General features: G+C 46.3%; 1 protein-coding gene across 1 annotated transcript in view; it reads right to left on the minus strand.

Annotated features, from left to right (window-relative positions):
* MEI1 (meiotic double-stranded break formation protein 1) overlaps positions 1-23,993 on the minus strand; it is a 103,603-nt gene that overhangs the window by 39,497 nt on the left and 40,113 nt on the right. Inside the window, exons 12-18 of the mRNA XM_015150474.3 lie at positions 16,540-16,654; positions 14,995-15,086; positions 13,730-13,871; positions 11,536-11,647; positions 6,750-6,810; positions 4,234-4,331; positions 1,972-2,140 (exon numbers count right to left, since the gene is read on the minus strand). Coding sequence (XP_015005960.3) covers positions 1,972-2,140; positions 4,234-4,331; positions 6,750-6,810; positions 11,536-11,647; positions 13,730-13,871; positions 14,995-15,086; positions 16,540-16,654 — 789 coding nt within the window. The remainder of the gene's footprint in view (positions 1-1,971; positions 2,141-4,233; positions 4,332-6,749; positions 6,811-11,535; positions 11,648-13,729; positions 13,872-14,994; positions 15,087-16,539; positions 16,655-23,993) is intronic.

Consider the following 23,993-nt stretch of genomic DNA (forward strand, 5'->3'; position numbering starts at 1 on the left):
GAAGAGGAAGGGAGGTGAAGGGAGAGGAGAGGAGGGGAGGGAAAAGGGGAAAGGACAGGACAGGACAGGAATGGAAAGGAAGAAAGAAAAGAAAGCGAAAAGACAGCAAACAGGAGGCCAGGTGTGGTGGCTCATGCCTGTAATGGTAGCATTTGGGAAGGCCAAGGTGAGAGGATTGAGAATATACCCAAAAAGAATTAAAAACACTACTCAAACAAATACATGTACACACATGTTTACAACAGCACTATTCACAACAGCCAAAAGGTGGAAAGAGCCCAAATGTCCATCAATAGGTGAATAAAAGCAAATTATAGTGTATATATACAAAGGTATACTATTCAGCCATAAAAGGAATGAAGTACTGATACACGATACAAACATTATGCTCACTGGATGGACTTCTAAAATGTTATGCTAAGTGGAAGAAGCCAGACACAAAAAGTCACACTTTGTATGATTCCATCTATATGAAATATTCAGAATAGGTAAATCCAAAGAGTCAGAACAGATTGTTGGTTGCCAGGAGCTGGGGAGGGAGGAGGAATGGAAGTGACAGCTTTGCAGTGATGGAAATGTTCTAGAACTAGATGAAGGTGGTGGTTGCACATTTTAAATTAATACTAAATACCACTAAATTGTTCACTTTAAAATGGTCAAGCTTATGTTGTGTAAATTTTACCTCAATAATTTTTTTTTTTTTTTTTTTTTTTTTAAGACTGAGTCTCACTCTGTTGCCCAGGCTGGAGAGCAATGGCGAAATATCAGCTCACTGCAACCTCTGCCTCCCAAGTTCAAGTGATTCTCCTGCTTCAGCCTCCTGAATAGTTGGGATTACAGATGCTCGCCACCATGTCCAGCTAATTTTGTATTTTTAGTAGAGACAGGGTTTCACCGTGGTGGTCAGGTTGGTCTTGAACTCCTGAACTCAGGTGATCCACCTACCTCGGCCTCCCAAAGTGCTGGGATTACAGGTGTAAGTCACTGCACCCGGCCAATAAATTATTATTATTAATTTATTAACTTATTTATTTTTTGAAACAGAGTATCACTCTGTTGCCCATGCTGGAGTGCAATGGCACGATCTCGGCTCACTGCAACTTCCCCCTCCTGAGTTCAAACAATTCTCCTGCCTCAGCCTCCCAAGTAGCTGGGATTACAGGCACCCACCACCATGCCCTTTTAGTAGAGATGGGGTTTCACCTTGTTGATCAGGCTGGTCTCAAACTCCTGACCTCAGGTGATCCACCTGCCTCGGCCTCCCAAAGTGCTGTGATTACAGGTGTCAGCCACCGCGCCCAGCCCAATAAATTATTTCTTAAAGTTTAAGAAAGAACAGTCCTTTTATTTTTATATCCTTTTTGAGATGGAGTCTCACTCTGTCACCCAGGCTGGAGTACAGTGGCATGATCTTGGCTCACTGCAACCTCTGCCTCCTGGGTTCAAGCAATTCTCCTGTCTCAGCCTCTGAAGTAGCTAGGATTGTAGGTGTGGACCACTACGACCAGCTAATTTTTGTATGTTTTGTGGAGACAGGGTTTCGCCGTGTTGGCCAGGCTGGTCTCGAACTCCTGACCTCAAGTGATTGGCCCACCTTGGCCTCCCAAAGTACTGGGGTTACAGGCGTGAGCTACCATGCCCAGCCATGATTTTTAAAATGTAATAAATTGGATAGTAATGATTAAAACCAAAGTAAACTGAAGTTTTTTTTCTGTGCACAAACACCACCCTCAAGGATAGCAAGGAATACTCATTGGCTTTCCAGGCCTCTGTCTCTCAGCACAGTGTCTACCCACCTGTTCTAACCCCCTTCCAAGATATGAGCCTCTCAGGGACACAACCCATTTCTTACTTATCCCTGTGTCCCCAGTGCCCAGCATCAGGCTTGGAGGGATGCCTCTGTGAATACTGAACTGAACTGCTGATGAAGGTCCCAAGACCCACCACCAGCCATCACTTTTGTGCACTGACCTGTCCTCGTGGATGTAGGCCAAGTAGAAGAGTAGCAGGATGCAGTACTGTCTCTGGCGAGCAGCTCCCTCCATGTACTGGCGATCAGACAGGAAGGCAAGGCTTTCAGGGCTCCTGCTGCTTATCTGGGGCAGCCCGTGCTGTAGGAGCTCAGACACTGCAGAGAGTTCTAGGGAGGGAACAAGTACAGGAAAGCCACACAGAGAACATAGGAGAACAGGTAATCAGCACATTAGTACCTACTACATGCAGAGTACTGCACAGGGCAGCAAGGGTAAATGCAGTATAGAAGGAAATAAGGAAATCAGAGGCTCCTCTTCCTTTGAGCAAGGTTCAGCCTACCAGGAAAGACTAAAGTTAACAAGAGGAAGGACATGGATATGTCTCAAAAATTAACATTCATTCTTTTTTATTTCCTTTTTTCTTTTGACAGAGTCTCGCTCTGTTGCCCATGCTGGAGTGCAATGGCACGATCTCGGCTCACTGCAACCTCCCCCTTCTGGGTTCAAGCAATTCTCCTGCCTCAACCTCCCAAGTAGCTGGGATTACAGGCACCCACCACCATGCCCAGCTAATTTTTTGTATTTTTAGTAGAGACGGGGTTTCACCATGTTGGCCAGGCTGGTCTCGAACTCCTGACCTCAGGTGATCCACCCACCTCCACCTCCCAAAAACATTCATTCTTTCATTCATTTGACATATGTTCATTGAGTGGCTACTACTCTTAGGACAGGCTGTGAGATCCAGGCCCTACCTCCAAGAACTGGCAGCTGATGGGAAGAGACATATAATGAGACAGGCAATTGCAGGACATGTGGTCAGCACCACATTGAGGAGGGAGTGACTCAGATCGCCTGGCATGGGGAAGGCAAGATCAAAGAGGAAGAAACTGTGGGCTGGGTGCCGTGGCTCACACCTATAATCCCAGCATCTTGGGAGGCTGAGAAGGGCAGATCACCTGAGGTCAGGAGTTCAAGACCAGCCTGGCCAACATAGTGAAACCCTGTCCCTACAAAAATACAAAAATTAGCCGGCCATGATGGCGGGTGCCTATAATCCCAGCTACTTGGGAGGCTGAGGGAGAATCACTTGAACCTGGGAGGCAGAGGTTGCAGTGAGCCGAGATGGCACCATTGCACTCCAGCCTGGGTGACAAGTGCAAAACTCCATCTCAGAAAAAAGAAAGCAAGCTTTGGGAGGTCAAGGCGGGTGGATCACGAGGTCAGGATGGAAACCATCCTGGCTAACACAGTGAAACCCTGTCTCTACTAAAAATACAAAAAATTAGCCAGGCGAGGTAGCGGGCCCCTGTAGTCCCAGCTACTCGGGAGGCTGAGGCAGGAGAATGGCATGAACTCGGTGGGGGCGGAGCCTGCAGTGAGCCAAGATCGCACCACTGCACTCCAGCCTGGGTGACAGAGCGAGACTCCATCTCAAAAAAAAAAAAAAGAAAAAGAAAGAAACAAACAAGCTGTGGAGGGTGAGAAGAGGCAGCGACAGGAGAAAAGAGAAAAGGAAGCGAGGTGTTCAGAGGCCCGAAGGCATGAGAAGACATGCCATGTTTCCATTCAGTGTGACTGGACAGTCAGTGAATAGATGTGGGGTGTCAGCAGCTGGGGAACTATGTGATGTAATCTGTAGCTGGACTGTGAAAGACCTTTAAGCAAATGCCACTTAAAGAAGTGGGACTTTATCCTGAGGGCAGAGATTTCTAGATTTCTTATGAAAACGGTTTCATAAAAGAAGGAATATTTTAATACCAAAAGAATAGGAAAGAAGAACAGGCATGGTGGCTCAAGCCGGTAATCCCAGCACTTTGGGAGACCAAGACAGGAAGGAAGGGAGGGAGGGAGGGAGGGAGGAAGGGAGGGAGCGAGGGAGGGAGGAAGGAAGGAAAAAAACACTACTTGAATGAATGAAGAAACAGAACACACTATTCATGCTATAGTGAACACTGGACTCCTGAGGCCTGGTGTGGGGATGTTGCAGAGGCGACTGTCAGGAATAAGGAACTGGACTTGATGGACATGAGGATCCTTCTCAACTCTAAGGTGCCAGGAGCCTTGGGGTCCATCATTTTATAGTTCTATTATTTCATATCCCTAGGAATCAACCTATAATAGTATCACTCCGATTCCTCTGGACAGCCTCAAGCAAAGAAATCTCATGCCTGTACTAACTCACTATCTAGTCAATCAGCAAGGCACCCAGACTCTAAAGACCAGCACAGGCCACATGAGTGGTCAAATTGTAGCATCTTACCTTCTTCAGAAGGTGGTCCTGTCTTCTCTGGAGCTGAGAGAAGGTTGAGGCACATATAGTAGAGGAAATTGGAACACACCTGGTTTAGGGCTGAGTGACTTAGAGAGGGAGAAGAAGAAAGAACAGAAGAGAAGACATTGCTACTTTGACTGGGAGAGCATTATCCCTGCCATATGCCTGGGCACCACTGCTTTGTGCCAGAGGCTAGTGAAATTCTAGCCATGGCCATGGCAGAAGACGTCCTAAGGTGGCTATGAAAAGTAAATATGGGGCTGGGCACAGTGGCTTATGCCTGTAATTCTAGAACTTTGGGAGGCCAAGGTGGGTGGATCACCTGAGGTCAGGAGTTTGAGACCAGCCTGGCCAAAATGGTGAAACCCCATCTCTACTAAAAACACAAAAATTTGGCCAGGCACAGTGGCTCATGCCTGTAATCCCAGCACTTTGGAGGCTGAGGCGGGCAGATCACGAGGTCAGGAGTTCCAGACCAGCCTGACCAACGTGGTGAAACCCTGTCTCTACTAAAAATACAAAATTAGCCAGGCATGGTGGCACACGCCTGTAAACCCAGCTACTCAGGAGGCTGAGGCAGGAGAATCGCTTGAACTCAGAAGGCAGAGGTTGCAGTGAGCCGAGATAGCGCCATTGCACTCTAGCCTGGGCGACAGAGGGAGACTCGGTCTGAAATATAATAATACAAAAATTTGCTAGGCGTGGTGGCAGGTACCTGGAATTCCAGCTATTCGGGATGCTGAGGCAGGAGAATTGCTTGAACCCAGAAAGCAGAGGTTGCAGTGAGCCGAAATCGTGCCATTGCACTCCAGCCTGGGTGACAAGAGCAAGGCTCTGTCTTAAAAAAAAAAAAAAAAAGTAAATATGGAACCTGCTGCTTCAGCTGTAACTTGGACACCTGGCCCATATAGGCACTCACTAAAAATTTACTGAAAAAATATGAAGTGGGGGCTATAAGCTCCAATTTAATAAAACATACAAATAAAAAAGTGCCCCTAGGCCAGAAAAGGGCTGAGGAAGTACTAGAAAAAGCAGCAGCAGCTGAACCCCACATGGGCAGCCAAGGAGTACTTCCAAAATTTTGACTTTCAATCCAGGTGGGTCCTTGTATTCTCTCCTAAATGTTGGATGGTGTATTCAGTATTATTGAAGGAAAGCTGGGCACTGCATTGTAGCCAGCTTGTAGGCTGTGGGAAGTAACAAATTAATCTTCTTAGTAAATACAGAAACAGGGGGCAAATCATAAATGAGAAGGTACAGAGGCTGCTCTAGAAATCTAACAAGACAGAGACTGAGGCAGCAACCTCTACTTTAACAAGAGAGTTTCTCCTCTAGAATTGGAGAGCTGGTAGAAACTAGAACATGACAGGCACTGCATCCTTTCCCCTTTGAGGTCCTCAATTTCCTTAGTGGTCTCACTCTGTCGCTCCGGCTAGAGTGGGGTGTGATCATAGCTCACTGCAGCTTTTTTTTTTTTTTTTTTTTTTTTTTAAGATGGAATCTCACTCTGTCACCCAGGCTGGAGTGCAGTGGTGCTATCTCGAGAAGCTCACTGCAACCTCCACCTCCCGGGTTCAAGCCAATCTTCTGCCTCAGCCGGAGTTTCCTGCTCAATCCGTCCAGTTTCCTCATTTAAATGAGAGGTTAAACAAATAATCTCTGAAAGCCCTTCCAGTTTTGGGGGGCATTTTGGACAGAGAGAGACAAGGTCTCACTGCCGCTTTGACCTCCTAGGCTCAAGGATCCTCTTGCCTCAGCCTCCTGAGTATCTGAGACTAGAGGTGTGTACCACCAGGTCTGGCTAAAAAAAAAAAAAAAAAAAAAACTTTTGTGGCCAGCCATGGTGGCTCAAACCTGTAATCCCAGCACTTTGGGAGGCCAAGGCGGGCGGATCACCTGAGGTCAGGAGTTCGAGACCAGTCTGGCCAACATGGTGAAACCCCATTTCTACTAAAAATACAAAAATTAGCCAGATGTGGTGGCAGGCACCTATAATCCCAGCTACTGAGGTTCTGAGGCAGGAGAATTGCTTGAACCCAGGAGGCGGTTGTGGCAGTGAGCCAAGATTGTACCACTGTACTCCAGCCTGGGTGACAAAGCAAGACTCCATTTCAAAAAAATATATATATATATATTTATAGAGACTAGGGTCTTGCTATGCTGCTTAAGTTGATCTTGAACTGCTGTCTTCAAGCAATCCTCCCATCTTGGCCTCCCAAAGTGCTGGGATTACAGCCATGAGCCACTGTGCCAGGCCTCTCCCAGTTTTGATGTGACAGGTACCCATCCAAGTATCACCAGGCATAAGATCCTTACCAGGCAAGATTCAATACAACCTACAGAAGCATGTTCAGCTTATTGCACCAGATGCTGAGCAAGGCAGACACTATGTCAACACCACCATGAGCTCATGACTAAAACACACCAGCCAACAATTCCCACTTGTCCCGTCAAGAAGGACATTGGCCCCTTGGCCACTCAATCTTGCCTGGGACCACACATACCTCAGACCACTGCAAAACCTGGCCTTCAGCTCCAGGGTCAGTCGTATGAAGGATGAGGCAGCTTCGGAGAAGTGGGAATAAAGCAGAAGCAGTTTAAACCAGACTTGTCACAGAGAGTCCCAAGCCTGGGTGGTATCAAAAAGCTCTGGTTTTAGAGTTACACAGACCTGGTTCAAAATGTGCTCCATCTCTATCTGGCAGTTTCACTCTGGAAAGGTTTTTTAACTTCTCTGAGACTCAGTTTTGATATTTGTACCTCACAGGCTGCTGTAAAGCTAAGTAAGATAAATGCACGGAGAACATCTAACAAGTACTTGACTCAAAGTAAGTGCTGCAATAAGTGCTCATTTTCTTCCATTCTGAATGATCCTCCACTACAATTTGGGACATTTGACAAGGACCTAGGAAGGGCACATCTGCTCCTTCTATCCCTTCTTCCAGTTTCATAGAAAACAATCCAGTTTCAGATGCAGAAAGAACAGGAGTAGTTACTATTTTATTCTCATCTCTAAATTGTCTGTTGAAAGCAACTGGTTCTCAGAACAGGGGTCCGATAACATTATCTTTCCTTTTTTTTTTTTTTTTTTTTTTTTGAGACGGAGTCTCACTTTGTCGCCAGGCTGGAGTGCAGTGGCATGATATCGGCTCACTACAACCTCCGCCTCCCGGGTTCAAGTGATTATCCTGCCTCAGCCTCCCAAGTAACTGGGACTACAGGTGTGCACCACCACACCCAGCTGATTTTAGTATTTTTAGTAGAGACGGGGTTTCACCATGTTGGCCAGGATGGTCTCGATCTCTTGACCTCATGATCCGCCCACCTCGGCCTCCCAAAGTGCTGGATTACAGGTGTGAGCCACTGCGCCCAGCCTTTTTTTTTTTTTTTTTTTTTTTTTAAGATGGAGTTTCACTCTTATTGCCCAGGCTAGAGTGCAATGGTATGATCTTGGCTCACTGCAACCTCCATCTCCCAGGTTCAAGCAATTCTCCTGCCTCAGCCTCCTGAGTAGCTGGGATTACAGGCATGTGCCACCATGCCCAGCTAATTTTGTATTTTTAGTAAAGACAGGGTTTCTACATGTTGGTCAGGTTGGTATTGAACTCCGGACCTCAGGTGATCCGCCCACCTCGGCCTCCCAAAGTGCTGGGATTACAAGCGTGAGCCACTGTGGCCTGGCCAGCAGTTTCTGCCTTAGCTGTTGACCCTGGCCCAGGCCCTTGTGCTTCTGGCTCCTCCCAGTCTCCCCAGTAAGGCTTTCAGCCAATACTAAACTCTGTTCTGCCTTCCCTGGGCCACTGTAAAGCAGAATCCTAGATAAAGAAGACTCAGAAGCTCCCATTTCACCAGCCCCTGAGTTGGGAATAATCTGTATTTTATGCTGGGGCTAAAGCAGCTCATAGGGAATCCCTCAGGGTTTCACAGCAACTCTCTGGGGCAACAATTTAACCCATGACTTCCCCAGGGAAGGGGCACCAAGCTTCCCTTCCAGATGCGCTCCTCTTGGCCCAATCTCTCAGGGATCCAGAGTTTCTCCACCCTCCTACTCCAGGTCTCCATACCATTCCTGGCTGGCAGTGCCTGCTTCCCTCCTCCCTCTTGCAGGTTGAGCCTCTAATCCTGTGCTACCTGGCTTTATGCTGCACAGATCTCCCTATAGATCTCACAGCCTTTTTCTACATCCCCTATTCCCCACCACTGCCCCCAAGAGATCTACACTTGCCTCTCATCCAGTGCCCCAAGACTACCTCTTGGGTCCTGAAGTATGGCAGGCAGGAAGAATGTTAGAAGGAAGGGAAGAAGTGTGTATCAGTTATCACAACGGCTGAGGGATGCAGTCTTCAGGAAATCTATATAATCATCTTGTTTAATTCTCACTATTATCACCATGCTCTAGCTAAGGACACTGGAGATAAGAAAATTAATTTATGTAATCTCAATACACAAGTTAAGAGAGGTGAGAAGAATTCCAACTCATATGGGCTAACAACCACAGTCTCTCTACTGCTTCTTCCTATGAGCAGCTAATCAGATGTGTTTCCAATCCTAGGGGGTAGAAAAATCCTTCCTAATTCCATGTTGCCCTCTACTCATACCCCTGTTTCTCACCTTCCCCTCACACGAAACTTGTCAAAAGAGTTGTGTATCCTGTCTCTACTGCCTCATCTTGCACTAATTCTTTAACTCACTCTGGTCTGTCTTCCATTCCAACCACTCCACAGAAACTGCTCTGGCCAATGTGGCCAAAAGCTGCCATGAAGCCAAGTCCAATGGACATTTTTAAACTTCATCTTACTTGACCTCTGGGATACATTTCACACTCCTGACTACTCCCCAATCCACAAAACTCTCTTCATTTGGCTTCCTTAATGTCATACCCTTCTGGTTTCCTTCCTCCCTCTCCAAATGCTCGTACTCTCCTCCTCCTGACCATTAAATGCTTCTCTCTTAATTTTGTCTTGGCTTCTTTCATCATTTCATTTTACACACTCAACTTTGAAGAATCTCACCTGATCCCCACTGAGGAGTCAGCCTCACAAGGACAGGGGTCTGTTTTGTTCACTGCTAAATCTCCAGCTGTAGCATGATACGTTGCATGCAGTAGGTGCCCAATATTTGTTGAATGAATGAAAGGCTGGATGCTGAAGATTTCTATACCTGTATCTAAATCCCAGATCTCTCCCTTGTCTTCAGACCGTCAATTACCCACTAACATCTACACTGGAACATCTCACATTCACCCTGACCCAAACTGACCGTATCCTCTACTGCCTCCCCAAACCAGATCCTCCTGCAGTGAGCCTTCTCTCAGTTAACACACCACCATCCACATAGAAGGCAGCCAGAAGCCAGGCATTACCCTGCACTGTTCCCTCTCTTTCAAGCCCTACATCCAACTATTCCATGCCCCAACACTACCTTAGTTCCTACCACCAACCTGAGTTAATCCAAGAGGCTGAGATACATGCCTCCAATCTGCCTCCCTCTAACTCATAGTCCACACAGCTCCAAGAAAGATCTTTCTGAAACAGAAATCTGAAATGTTGCTCCACTTCTTTAAAACTCAACAAAACTCCTAGGATAAAATCCAAATTCCAGGCCAGGTGTGGTGGTTCATGTCTGTAATGCCAACACTTTGGGAGGCCAAGGTGGCCGGATCACCTGAGGTCAGGAGATCGAGACCAGCCCGGCCAACATGGAGAAACCCCCATCTCTACTAAAAATACAAAATTAGCTGGGCATGGTGGCACATGCCTGTAATCTCAGCTACTCGGGAGGCTGACGCAGGAGAATCACTTGAACCGGGAGGCAGAGGCTGTGGTGAGCCGAGATTGTGCCATTGCACTCCAGCCTGGGCAACAAGAGCGAAATTCCGTCTCAAAAAAAAAAAAAAAAGGCCAGGAACAGTGGTTCACACCTCTAATCTCAGCACTTTGGGAGGCCAAGGTGGGCGGATCACGAGGTCAAGAGATCGAGACCAGCCTGGCCAAGATGGTGAAATCCCATCTCTACTTAAAAAAAAAAAAAATTACAAAAATTAGCCAGGTGCAGTGGCAGATGCCTGCAATCCCAGCTACTTAGGAGGCTGAGGCAGGAGAATCACTTGAATCAGGCGGGGCGGAGACTGCAGTGAGCTGAGATCATGCCACTGCACTCCAGCCTAGGCGACAGAGTGAGACTGTGTCTCAAAAAAATAAATAAATAAATAAGAAAAAAAAATCCAAATTCCTCACAAGGCCAAAAAGGGCCTACTTGGCTGAGCCCTGGCTGCCTCTCCACAGTAGACTTGTTGCACAACATTTGTTGCATGCCATGTGACAAGAATAAAAGAAAAAACATTAAATTATAATGATAAGAGTCAAATATAGCTCAGAGATTAAGAAAGCATGTTCTGGCCAGGCGCAGTGGCTCACACCTGTAATTCCAACACTTCGGGAGGCCGAGGCAGGCGGATCATGAGGTCAAGAGATCGAGACCATCCTGGCTAACACGGTGAAACCCTGTCTCTACTAAAAAATACAAAAAATTAGCTAGGCATGGTGGCAGGCACCTGTAGTCCCAGCTACTTGGGAGGCTGAGATAGGAGAATGGCGTGAACCCAGGAGGCAGAGCTTACAGTAAGCCGAGTTCGTGCCACTGTACTCCAGCCTGGGCGACAGGGCAAGACTCCATCTCAGAAAAAAAAAAAGAAAAGAATAGAAAGCATATTCTACAGCCAGATTCCCTGGGTTTGAATCCTGGGCATACCACTTATAGTGTGACCTTAGGCAAGTTACTTAACCTCTCTGAGATTCAGTTTGCTCGTCAGTAGAATGAGTATAATCATAATAGAAAATTCCTAGGGTTTTTCTGAGGACTAAATGAGTCCATACATGCAAAGCACTTAAAACAGTGTCTCACACACTGTAAGAACTTAAATGTTAGTTATTATTAACAACTAGTCACTAACATTACTAAAAACTCTCAGCTAATTTTTCTTTAATCTTTTTGTAGAGATGGGGTCTCACTGTATTGTCCAAGCTGGTCTCAAACTCCTAGCCTCAGGTGATCCTCCCATCTGGGTCTCCTGAAGCACTGGGATTACAGGCATGAGCTACCACCCCCAGCCCCTTTAATGACTTTTGATTGCTGCCTGTTACTTCCTTTCACTCAACAGTGGACAAAGGATACAGATTCTGAATGAATTAGTAAATGTGCACCCACAACTTATGCTCTCTTTGAATACTCTCTGAGCACTGCCTAAGGTGCTTGCCTCTCTCCCAACCTCCACATTTGCCTACTGCCTACCAAGCTTCTTGGAAAACTTCTCCTTCATGTGGGGAACGATGACAAAGAGGCTGTGTAGAATTGAGAGGAAAACTTCCATCAAAGCTGGGTGGGTGGTCTGCTCCAAATGTCTCTGCAAAGAACCAGAGAGAGAACATAGCCCATCAGGATTGAGTCTCTGAAGAAGAAAAGGCATCAGAGAAAACTCTCATCAAATCTAGCAACAGTAGATTAACTCCTTTCACTTGAAAGACACAAGAAAAGCTAGGGAACTTAAAGTCCAAACCTATATCTAAGGCTTGGATCACCTAATAGATTGCACTAGATACTTTATCTCTTTGTGCCTCTGTTCCCAAAAGACTAAAATGGGAATAACAAGATATCCCTCCCAGAAACAAATGTGGTCTGGTGCATAAAAACTGCTTTCTAAACCATAATGCAGAGTGACTCTCATGTTTCTATTACTATAGTAATAATAATAATATAGTTAATAAACTGCCTTCATATTTGTTATTTTTTTGGGGGGGGTTGTTTTTTGTTTGTTTGTTTTTTGAGATGGAGTCTCTGTCACCCAGGCTGAAGATCAGTGGTGCGATCTTGGCTCACTGAAACCTCTGCCTCTCAGGTTCAAGCGATTAGCCTGCTCATGCTCCTGGGCAGCTGGGATTACAGGCACGCACCACCACGCCCGGCTAATTTTTGTATTTTTAGTAGAGACGGGGTTTCGCCATGTTGGCCAGGCTGGTCTTAAATTCCTGACTTCAAGTGATCCACCCGCCTCAGCCTCCCAAAGTGCTGGAATTACAGGCATGAGCCACCGCACCTGGCCTGTTATTATTATTTTTAAGGCTGGTCAAGTAAAGCAGGGGGAATGAAGAAGGAACAAAGAAATCTGTAACTGGTTGTGATCAATTAGTTGTAAATACCATTGCACTCAGACCAGCCTTCAGGTAATTCTTCAAGAGTCATGAGGCAGTCTTATGTGGTAGACACAGCTCTGAATTAGCAAAAAAAAAAAAAACAGGGTTCTAGTTCAGGCTCTGTACATAGCCACCACAATGTGCCCCTGGGTAGTCAGTCACCTCCTCCCTTCCCTGAGTCTCAATTCCCTTTCTGTAAACAGCTGGGTCCTCAGAGGCATTGTTCTTGTTGACACCTTTCCTTTCATTTTTAGAGCAAGTTTGGTTGTTTTTATTATTATAAAAGTAATATATGCTCTTTAAAGAAAATGTGTAAAATACAGAAAAGTAGAAAGAAGGAATAATACAATAATTCTATGATCTTCTAGATTTAGCTCTAACACTTCAAAAATCTAGGAGGAAGGCAGGGGAGGTTAGTAAACTGCCATGAGTTGCCCAAGTCTTACTGTTAGTGGGTTAAGTCAGGGCCACAGTCCAAGGTCCCTGACCACTACCTCCTGCAGACTCCAACTCAATGGCTTCTTCAAGGAAGAGAACCTCACTCGTGCAGAGCCAGAGGTGCCTCCCTGCTGCCACCTACTGTTCCCAGTAGATGGTTAGGAGTTGCCCTTTCCTGACTAACAGGTACTCCTCACAGGCTCACAGGATGCCCAAACCTCAAGCAGGAGAGGATTCATCCAAGGTTACCCAGAGTCAGCAGCTCTTGGCCCTGCTCTTCCCACCATCTCAATCTCAGGTCAATTCAGAATGAAGCTCTTCAGGATCAAGCCTCTCTTCAGAGTGGTCATCTCTCATTTTACAGAACACACATACATGTTCCTTATTAACACTTGGATAACAGACATTCACTGCTGCTCATTATTAAAGACACAAGAAAAGCTAGGGGACCTGAAGTAATAGGTTCAATCTCAGCACCATTATGGGCTTGCTTTATAACTATAGAAATATGACAACCTTATCTGTAAATTAGGGCAAATTATAGCATCCATCTCCCAGGGCCATTGGGAGAACTAAATCCGGCAGTGAATATTAGGCACTTATTGCTCCATAAACTTACCAACTTATTATTTTATTATTACTGCTTTCTATTTTTTCTTAAGAGGAAACTGTTAGTTTCATAATGAAACACTACATTTTATTTTTAGAACAAAGGAAAGGTAGCAGCAAGAATCGCACTGCTGAGGCCCCCAGAGAGTTCCTTTGAGCAGTCACTGCCTTATGCCTCTGAGCCTGGCTCGCCTGCACATTCCTCTCTGCCCCAAGCTTCATGCTGCCCATGGCTCAGGAGAACGCACCATCACCATAGGGATACACAGCGAGTCACAGGCACTGAGAAGAAATTCTGAGAAGGCCTCCAAGGTGTCTTCCTTCTTGGCGCTGGGAGCTGTGAATGGATTCTCCTGGGCTGAAGGCTCACTCTGGAATTCTATAGCCAACCTAAGAAATCAATGTGTAAGTATATCCACTACCACCTACGCAACCTAAAGATTACAAACACCCTCCTGGGGGGTAGCGGGGAGTGCCTGTGCTCAGGGTCCAGGGAAAGTATCTCTATTATCAGATCAGGAGAAAGTTCAATAGACCACAATGAGGAGAAGACTTGATCCCTGGCTACATCTCCAGATTCTTGCTCCCTCCCCCTCCCCCAACTATGTGTACTTCCACCCCACTGTGTGTACTTCCCTGAATATGCTATGCTATTTGCTATTTCCCATTCATTTGCCTTTAAATATGCTGCTCTCTCCATCTGGAATACCTTCCCCAGGTTCTTGAAAACCTAACAAATCCCACACGTATACAAAAAAGCATCTCTTCCCCAAGAGACTGTGAGCTCCTTGCGGGCAGGAGTCATTCTGACTTTTCTTTCCAGCCCCACTGTCTAGCATCAGGCATGGCACACAGTAGATACAACAAACATTTGTTAATGTAAACTGAATTATTTCAACAACCATTCAGTGAATACTTATAGTGCTAGGCTAGTTGGGGGGTGGTGGGGAGCGAAGGTGAATAAGACACAACCTCATGGCACAGTAGCAAAACTCCATGAGGAAGGAATCTTTTTTTTTTTTTTTTTTTTTTTTTTTGAGATGGAGTCTCACGCTGTTGCCCAGGCTGGAGTGCAGTGGCGCGATCTCGGCTCACTGCAAGCTCCGCCTCCTGGGTTCACGCCATTCTCCTGCCTCAGCCTCCTGAGTAGCTAGGACTACAGGCGCCTGCCACCGCGCCCGGCTAATTTTTTGTATTTTTAGTAGAGACGGGGTTTCACCGTGGTCTCGATCTCCTGACCTTGTGATCCGCCCGCCTCGGCCTCCCAAAGTGCTGGGATTACAGGCTTGAGCCACCGCGCCCAGCGGAAGGAATCTTTAGAAAGGTCCTACCCCTAGCTGCCTGCCCTCAAGCCTCCTCCACACCCCCGCAAATCCTACCCCAGCCAAAATCCTCTTTGCCATACAGCAGAGTATCAGAAATCAAGTATTGCCTCTAGAACTTCACCCATTGTCTGAATCCCTTCCACACCTACCTTCCATGCTATTACTTCGTACCACAGAGGGCTCCTCACCTGCAGGCACTTCTAAATCCCTCCAGAGTGCTCAGGAGGAACTTTCCCCTTTGAAGAATGGCTTTCTCTGAATTTCTACTGGAGGCATGGCCCTGAGGTGGGAAGGAGAGACAGGAACCTAGTGATCAAGTATATGCTGTGTCTCAGTCTATGCTTGGATGACTGTAGACCTCTTCTTCTCACACTGCAGTCTGACATTCCTGTACACCTAACTTTCCAAGAGATCTTGGCTATATCCTTGCAAATAGCTCCTTTAAAAAATCGTGGCAAAGCTGGGCGTGGTGGCTCACGCTTGTAATCCCAGCACTTTGGGAGTCCAAGGCGGGCAGATCACAAGGTCAGGAGATCGAGACCATTCTGGCTAACATGGTGAAACTCCGTCTCTACTAAAAATACAAAAAAAAAAAAAAAATTAGCCAGGCATGGTGGCAGGCACCTGTAGTCCCATCTACTAGGGTGGCTGTGGCAGGAGAATTGCTTGAACCCCGGAGGCAAATGTTGCAGTGAGCCGAGATCACGCCACTGCACTCCAGCCTGGGCAACAAGAGCAAGATTCCATCTCAGAAAAAAAAAAAAAAAAAATGGTAGCAGGGGCCTGGTGCGGTGGATCATGCCTGTAATCCCAGGACTTTAGGAGGCCGAGGTGGTGAGGAGTTCGAGACCAGCCTAGCCAACATCGTGAAACCCCGTCTCTACTAAAAATACAAAAATTAGCCAGGTGTGGTGGTGCATGCCTGTAATCCCAGCTACTCGGGCGGCTGAGGCAGGAGAATCGCTGGAACCCGGGAGGCGGAGGTTGCAGGGAGTCAAGATCGTGCGCCACTGCACTCCAGACTGGGGCCACAGAGTGAGACTCTGTCTCAAAAAAAAAAAAAAAAAAAAAAAAAAAAATGGTAGCAGTGTTGGAGGGATCTTAACCAACAGTCTCTCTGAACCACAGGAATGGCTATTGGTCTATTATATGCAGAAAGCTGTCACAGGCTAGTGGGCATTAGCTTGACTGTAATGGCCCTATTAGTTGCTCTAAAACACAAGAAAATCTCCACTCCATCAGGTGTAAAGAGCTTAGTTTCCAAAGTTAATCCTGAAAGACACAATCAACATTCACACTGACAGTGTCTTACCTGATATCTTAAGTCTACAGGCTATTAAAAGTCAGCAACTACAACACATTGTATATGGTTCAGATTCTAAGCCTCTAGTGAATCCAGACTTAAATAATTTTGTGAGCATGTTTACTCTATCTGTTTATATGATATAAATGGAGAATGTATGTAATAGACTGGGATAAAAACACCCTGGAATTTAGTATCTAGGCTTAGGTACTTTCTAGTTATAGACCTTAGAGAAAAATTATTTAACGCTCGTGGCTTTAGTTTCCCCATCTGTAAAAATGAGAATAATAATCCTTAAGCCTCATAGTAGCCATGTGTGCATGAGAAAAAGCCATGAAATAGCATACAAAAGTAAGGGAATATACTAATTATCTTTCTAAAAACACATTGCAGCATGATCTTCAGAAGCAGCAGGCTGCAGTACACTGACCAGGGGCCTCCTGTTCAGCAAGGTCTGGGAAAACTCCGCACACCGGTTTAGCATGGCTTCTAGCAAAGACTGCAGTTCCCCATACTGCACAGGTGGAGCACTCTGATGGTCCTTCCTGCATCCAGAGAGACAAAAGTAGGTTCATGGTAAGGCAAGGGTATTCCCAAGATAACCCCAGGTTCTTAGGCAACGAGAGGCAGTGCGGTTGGATCAGAACATGGAATTTAATCTGATAAAAATCCTTACTTGGCCGGGCGCGGTGGCTCAAGCCTGTAATCCCAGCACTTTGGGAGGCCGAGACGGGCGGATCACGAGGTTAACCATCCTGGCTAACACAGTGAAACCCCATCTCTACTAAAAAATACAAAAAACTAGCCGGGCGAGGTGGCGGGCGCCTGTAGTCCCGGCTACTCGGGAGGCTGAGGCAGGAGAATGGCGTAAAAAAAAAAACCCGGGAGGCGGAGCTTGCAGTGAGCTGAGATCTGGCCACTGCACTCCACCCTGGGCGACACAGTGAGACTCCGTCTCAAAAAAAAAAAAAAAAAAAAAAAAAAAAAAAACCTTACTCCAGGCCAGGCATGGTGGCTCATGCCTGTAATTCCAGCACTTTGGGAGACTGAGATGAATAGATGTCTTGAGCCCAGCAGATGGAGACCAGCCTGGGCAACATGGTGAAACCCAGTCTCTACAAAAAATTAGCCGAGTGTGGTGGCACACACCTATAGTTTCAGTTACTCAAGAGGCAGAGGTGGGAGGATCACCTGAGCCCAAGAAGGTAGAAGCTGCAGTGAGCCGTGATCACACCACTGCACTCCAGCCTGGGTGACAGAACAAGACCTTGTCTCAAAAAAATCCTTACTTCATGCTTATCTAGCTGCACAACTTCTTGTACAGTCCTTGACCTCTCTAACCATCAATTTCCTCATCTATTAAATGAGGCTTAATAGTGCTTTCCTCATAGCCTTATCATGGGGATCAAATTCAATAATGTATGCCAAACACTTAGCATGATGCTTAATACATAATAAGTCCTTATAAATGTCAGCTGTGTCTATTATTACTATTAAGGATACAAGGTTTTCTCACAGAGGAGAGCTTGCTGGTGAAAGAAGCACTACCTAGAATTGAACGTGTATCAAGAGAGTAACAACCACTGTTTTCCATTAAATAACAAGCTCTCCTGGGGAAGAGGGATCAAACTTTGTTAACTCAATGAGGAAAACCAGGATCAATAGGTAAATGTTACTAAGATCCAGAGATAGAGTCTCACTCTGTCACCCAGGCCAGACTGCAGTGGTATGATCTTGGCTCCCTGCAACCTCCACCTCCCAGTTTCAAGCAATTCTCCTGCCTCAGTCACCTGAGTAACTGGGACTACAGGCGCATACCACCACACCCAGCTAATTTTTGTATTTTTAGTAGAGATGGGGTTTCACCATGTTGGCCAGGGTGGTTTCAAACTCCTGACCTCAAGTTATCCACCCACCACAGCTTCTCAAAGTGCTGGGATTACAGTCATGAGCCACTGCAACCATTGTGAGAACTTACTTTTTTTTCTTCTTCTTCTTTTTGAGATGGAGTCTCGCTCTGTCACCAGGCTGGGGTACAGTGGCGCAATCTCAGCTCACTGCAACCTCTGCCTCCCAGGTTTAAGTGATTCTCCTGCCTCAGCCTCCCAGGTAGCTGGGACTACAGGTGCACGCCACCACACCCAGATAATTTTTGTATTTTTAGTAGAAACGGGGTTTCACCATGTTGGCCAGGATGGTCTCGATCTCTTGACCTCATGATCTGCCCGCCTCAGCCTCTCAAAATGTTGGGATTACAGGCGTGAGCCACCGCACCCGGCATCAGTCTGAGAATTTTCTGAGTCGAAGTCTGTAGGAGTACAGGGGACCATCTCTAGGGAGAAGTGAGTTCCCCATTCTATAAGATTATATGCAGAGACTGGAAAAGTACTTTTGGAGATTCAATCATTATGAGTATGGGGTAAATGTAGACAGGTAACACTTAGGGCCATTTGAACTCTCAGATTCTATAGACTCAGATGAGCTTAGAGTCATTGACTAGTTTAATTGTGAGTTCCCAAGAGGAAAGGGACCAGTTCCATCTTTTCACTTTACCTAAACAGAGACAGGTGCATTATAAGTTGATGATTAATAGAACAGATGTCAAATGGATGAATGACTATTTTACAAGGTATTGGTTTCCTAGGGCTGCTATAATAAATTACCACAAACTGGGTGGCTTAAAACAACAGTTTATCCTCTCACAGTTCTGGAGGCTAGAAATCTGAAATCGAGGTGCCGTCAGGGCCATGTCCCCTCTAAAGCAAGTGTGTCCCACCCACAGCCCACACGCTGCATGCAGCCCAGGACAACTTTGAACACAGCCTGACACAAATTTGTAAACTTTCTTAAAACATTATGAGATGAAACCCCATCTCTACTAAAAATACAAAAATTAGCCGGGCATGGTGGCGCATGCCTGTAATCCCAGCTACTTGGGAGACTGAGGCAGGAGAATCGCTTGAACCAGGGAGTTGGAGGTTGCAGTGAGACAAGATCACAACACAGCACTCCAGCCTGGCGACAGAGCAAGACTCTGTCTCAAAAAAAAAAAAAAAAAAAAAAAATTGAGATTTATGTGTGGCCTTTTTTTTTTTTTTTTTTTTTTGAGACGGAGTCTCGCGCTGTCACCCGGGCTGGAGTGCAGTGGCCGGATCTCAGCTCACTGCAAGCTCCGCCTCCCGGGTTCACGCCATTCTCCTGCCTCAGCCTCCCGAGTAGCTGGGACTACAGGCGCCCGCCACCTCACCCGGCTAATTTTTTGTATTTTTTAGTAGAGACGGGGTTTCACTGTGTTAACCAGCATGGTCTCGATCTCCTGACCTCGTGATCCGCCCGTCTCGGCCTCCCAAAGTGCTGGGATTACAGGCTTGAGCCACCGCGCCCGGCCTTTTTTTTTTTTTTTTTTAAGCTCATCAGCTATCGTTAGTGTCAGCATATTTTAAGTGTGGGCCAAAACAATTCTTCCAGTGTGGCCCAGGGAAGCCAAAAGATTGCACACACCTGCAAAGGGTCTTGAGAAAAATCCTTCCTTGCCTCTTAGCTTGTGGTGGTGGCCACAATCCTTGGCATTCATTGGCTTGCAGCTGCATCACTCTAATTTCTGCCTGTCTTCACATGGCCACCTTCCCTCTGTGCATGTCCATATGTCACTGTATGTTCAAACAGCCCTCTCCTTACATAGAGACAAGTCACTGGATTTACAGCCTGAGCTGTATGACCTTATCTTAACCAGATTCAATGTACAAAGGCCCTATTTCCCAAATAAGGCACATTCACAGGTTCTTGGCAGATACCAATATTGGGGGGACACTATTTAACCCAGTACAGTAGCTAGGAAATAAAACCTATTAATCCTCATCCCTGGGCCTTTGTTGAGCACTAAGAGCAATCTGTTGGGCCTTCTAGTAGGTTCTCAGTCAATTGCATATGGTTAAGGCTTGATTTCCCCTTTCCTTCTTCATCTCTGGGAGCTCCAAGTTTGATGATATTACACAATCATCAAGCCCTAGTTCCGCCATCTTTAAATTCTTGGGGTTTTTTTGTTTTGTTTTGTTTTGTTTTGTTTTGAGACAGTGTCTCGCTCTGTTGCCCAGGCTGGAGTGCAGTGGCACAAACACAGCTCATAGCAGTCTCAACTTCCTGGGCTCAAGCAATCTTCCTACCTCAGCCTCTCAAGTAGCCGGGACTACAGGCATACACCACCACGCTTGGATAATTTTTGCAGAGACAGCATTTCCTCAGGTTATCCAGGCTAGTCTCAAACTCCTGAGCTGAAGCAATCCTCCCGCCTCAGCCTCCCAAAGTGCTGGGATTACAGGTGTGAGCCACTGTACCTGGCCTCTTTAAATTCTTTCTAGCTGCTCTCACTCTTCATTCTTCCGTCTAGTTGTGCTTTCCAAAGACCCTCTGAACCACCTCACCTCAGAGGGACCACATCAGTAAACATTCTGGGAAGTTAAAGTCAAAAGTAAAATCATCCTTGGCCAGGCGCGGTGGCTCAAGCCTATAATCCCAGCACTTTGGGAGACTGAGGCGGGCAGATCACAAGGTCAGGAGTTCAACATCAGCCTGGCCAATATGGTGAAACTCCATCTCTACTAAAAATACAAAAAGTGGCTGGGCGCGGTGGCTCAAGCCTATAATCCTAGCACTTTGGGAGGCCGAGACGGGCGGATCACAAGGTCAGGAGATCGAGACCATCCTGGCTAACACGGTGAAACCCCGTCTCTACTAAAAATTACAAAAACTAGCCGGGCAAGGTGGCGGGCGCCTGTAGTCCCAGCTACTCGGGAGGCTGAGGCAGAAGAATGGCGTAAACCCGGGAGGCGGAGCTTGCAGTGAGCTGAGATCCGGCCACTGTACTCCAGCCTGGGTGACAGAGCGAGACTCCATCTCCAAAAAAAAAATACAAAAAGTATCCAGGCGTGGTGGCAGGCACCTGTAGTCCCAGCTACTCGGGAGGCTAAGGCAGGAGAATCGCTTGAACCTAGGAGGCGGAGGTTGCAGTGGACCGAGATCGAGCCACTGCACTCTAGCCTGAGCAACAGAGCGAGGATCTACCTCAAAAAAAAAAAAAAAAAAAGTAAAATAATCCAAGGCTTAATAACCTGCCCCCTATCCATCTCTCTCCATAATTCTAACCCAACAGCTTTCCTGCTTCTCCAGGAATCACCCACTTCATGTAACCTGCTGGTCAACTGGCTACTGCACCCTAAAGTCTCCAACCCATGTTTCACTAATCCTAACAAATCTAACTCTCACCCTTCATAGCACAACTGAAATACCACCTCCTGCCCAAAACTACAGGTCCCCTCTAGCAATGTCCTGCTGGGAGACTTCCAGCTCAGCATAGGTGCCTCTGATTGACACTGCTCTTACTTATGCTTTTGTTACCTTGTTGGTTTACTCATCCCACCCACTCTGGAATTCATGCCCTAGATTTAGAGATTCAAATTCAGGGAAGGACAAAGGAGGAAAGGAAACAGACTGAAGTCACTGTCATGTAAATGCTATTTTTTGTTTCAATTTTTAGAACCAACCTAGAGTCAAATTACAAAGATTTAAATATAGTTACAGAAGAGATTATAAATATTAACAACTTTCACAATGTAAAATTAAAGGTACAGCTGACTGGCCTTGAGAAATAGAAGTAGGGAAGAGAGGGGAAAAGAAGAAGAATTGGGGTACTGTTAACCACGTAGGAACTCAGGAGACACTGCTTCAAGTTGAGGGAACAAGAAATACCAGTTTTAGGTACATTATTTAAAGGTTAAAAAACAAAATATTAAATAGCAAAAATGCCAAGGACATGTAGACAAGACAAAAAATGTGAGCTAACTAAATCTTGATCTTTCTTACTGGCAAGTCAACGAATAATGTCTTAAATTTAAGATGGGGATTATAGGCACCCACCAGCACACCCAGCTAATTTTTTTGTATTTTTAGTAGAGACAAAGTTTCACCATGTTGGCCAGGCTGGTCTTGAACTCCTGACCTCAGGTGATGCACCTGCCTCGGCCTCCCAAAGTGCTGGAATTACAGGCGTGATCCACCATGCCCAGCCTATTTCTTTTCATGATAAATCCTGTATAATTTATTTATTTATTTTCAAGAGAGGATCTCACTCTGTCACCCAGGCTGGAGAGCAGTGGCATGATCATAGCTCACTGTAACTTCAAACTCCCGGGCTCAAGCGATCCTCCTGCCTTACCTCCAGAGTAGTTGGGACTACAGGTGCATGCCACCACACCCAGCTTATTTTATTTTATTTATTTATTTATTTTGAGATGGAGTCTCGCTCTGTCACCAAGCTGGAGTACAGCAGCGTGATCTTGGCTCACTGCAACCTCCAACTCCCTGGTTCAAGCGATTCTGCCTCAGCCTCCCAAGTAACTGGGATTACAGGCACGTGCCACCACACCCAGCTAATTTTTGTATTTTGGGTTTGGTTTGTTTGTTTGTTTGAGACAGTCTTGCTCTGTTGCCCAGGCTGGAATGCAGTGGCATGATCTCGGCTCACTGCAACCTCCACCTCCAAGGTTCAAGCGATTCTCCTGCCTTAGCCTCCTGAGTAGCTGGGACTACAGGCGCCCACCACCACGCTCAGCTAATTTTTGTATTTTTAGTAAAGACAGGGATTCACCACATTGGTCGGGCTGTTCTCGAACTCCTGACCTCGTGATCTGCCCACCTCGGCTTCCGAAAGTGCTGGGATTACAGGCGCGAGCCACCATGCCCAACCAATATCTTATTTTGTATTATTTGAATACATTACTTTGTTAGAAATTTAAAAGAGAAAGGCCGGGCGCGGTGGCTCAAGCCTGTAATCCCAGCACTTTGGGAGGCTGAGGCGCGTGGATCACAAGGTCAGGAGATCGAGACCACAGTGAAACCCCGTCTCTACTAAAAATACAAAAAATTAGCCGGGCGCGGTGGCGGGCGCCTGTAGTCCTAGCTACTCAGGAGGCTGAGGCAGGAGAATGGCGTGAACCCAGGAGGCGGAGCTTGCAGTGAGCCGAGATCGCGCCACTGCACTCCAGCCTGGGCAACAGCGTGAGACTCCGTCTCAAAAAAAAAAAAAAAAAAAAGAAATTTAAAAGAGAAAATATGGTAACAAAATAAAAGTTACTCTATACATATGGGTTTCCTGAGTTTTTTGTTTTTTTCTTTTAAGATTTCAAGCACCTTGCTAAGGAATAATTTCCCATTGTGGTGCTAGGATCCCTTAGTCTCACTGTCCATTTTAACATCCTTCATTCGCATACTGACTACCTACAAAGAGCCAGAGATACAGCAGTGAAAAAACTGACAAGGTCCTTGAGCTCCTGGAGCTTATATTTTAGTGAGGGGAAGGGAGATATAAAACAAATGAATAGGCTGGGTTCAGGGGCTCATGCCTGTAATCCCAGCTATTTGGAAGGCTGAGGCAGGAGAATTGCTTGAACCCAGAAGGCAGAGGTTGCAGTTAGCTAAGATCGCACAACTGCACTCCAGCCTGGGTGACACAGTGAGACTCTGATTAAAAAAAAAAAAAAAGAGGCTGGGTGTGGTGGCTCACGCCTGTAATCCCAGCACTTTGGGAGGCTGAGGTGGGCAGATCACAAGGTCGGGAGATCGAGATCATCCTGGCTAACACAGTGAAACCCCGTCTCTACTAAAAATACAAAAAAAAATTATCCAGGCCTGGTGGCAGGCGCCTGTAGTCCCAGTTACTTGGGAGGCTGAGGCAGGAGAATGGCGTGAACCCAGGAGGCGGAGCTTGCAATGAGCGGAGATCGTGCCACTGCACTCCAGCCTGGGTGACAGAGCGAGACTCTGTCACAAAAAAAGAATAAACAAGAACTTTCAAATGTTTGATAGATGCTATAGCAGTCTGATAAGGTC

The sequence above is a fragment of the Macaca mulatta genome, chromosome 10, assembly GCF_049350105.2.
Source record: "Macaca mulatta isolate MMU2019108-1 chromosome 10, T2T-MMU8v2.0, whole genome shotgun sequence".
Taxonomy (NCBI): Eukaryota; Metazoa; Chordata; class Mammalia; order Primates; family Cercopithecidae; genus Macaca; species Macaca mulatta.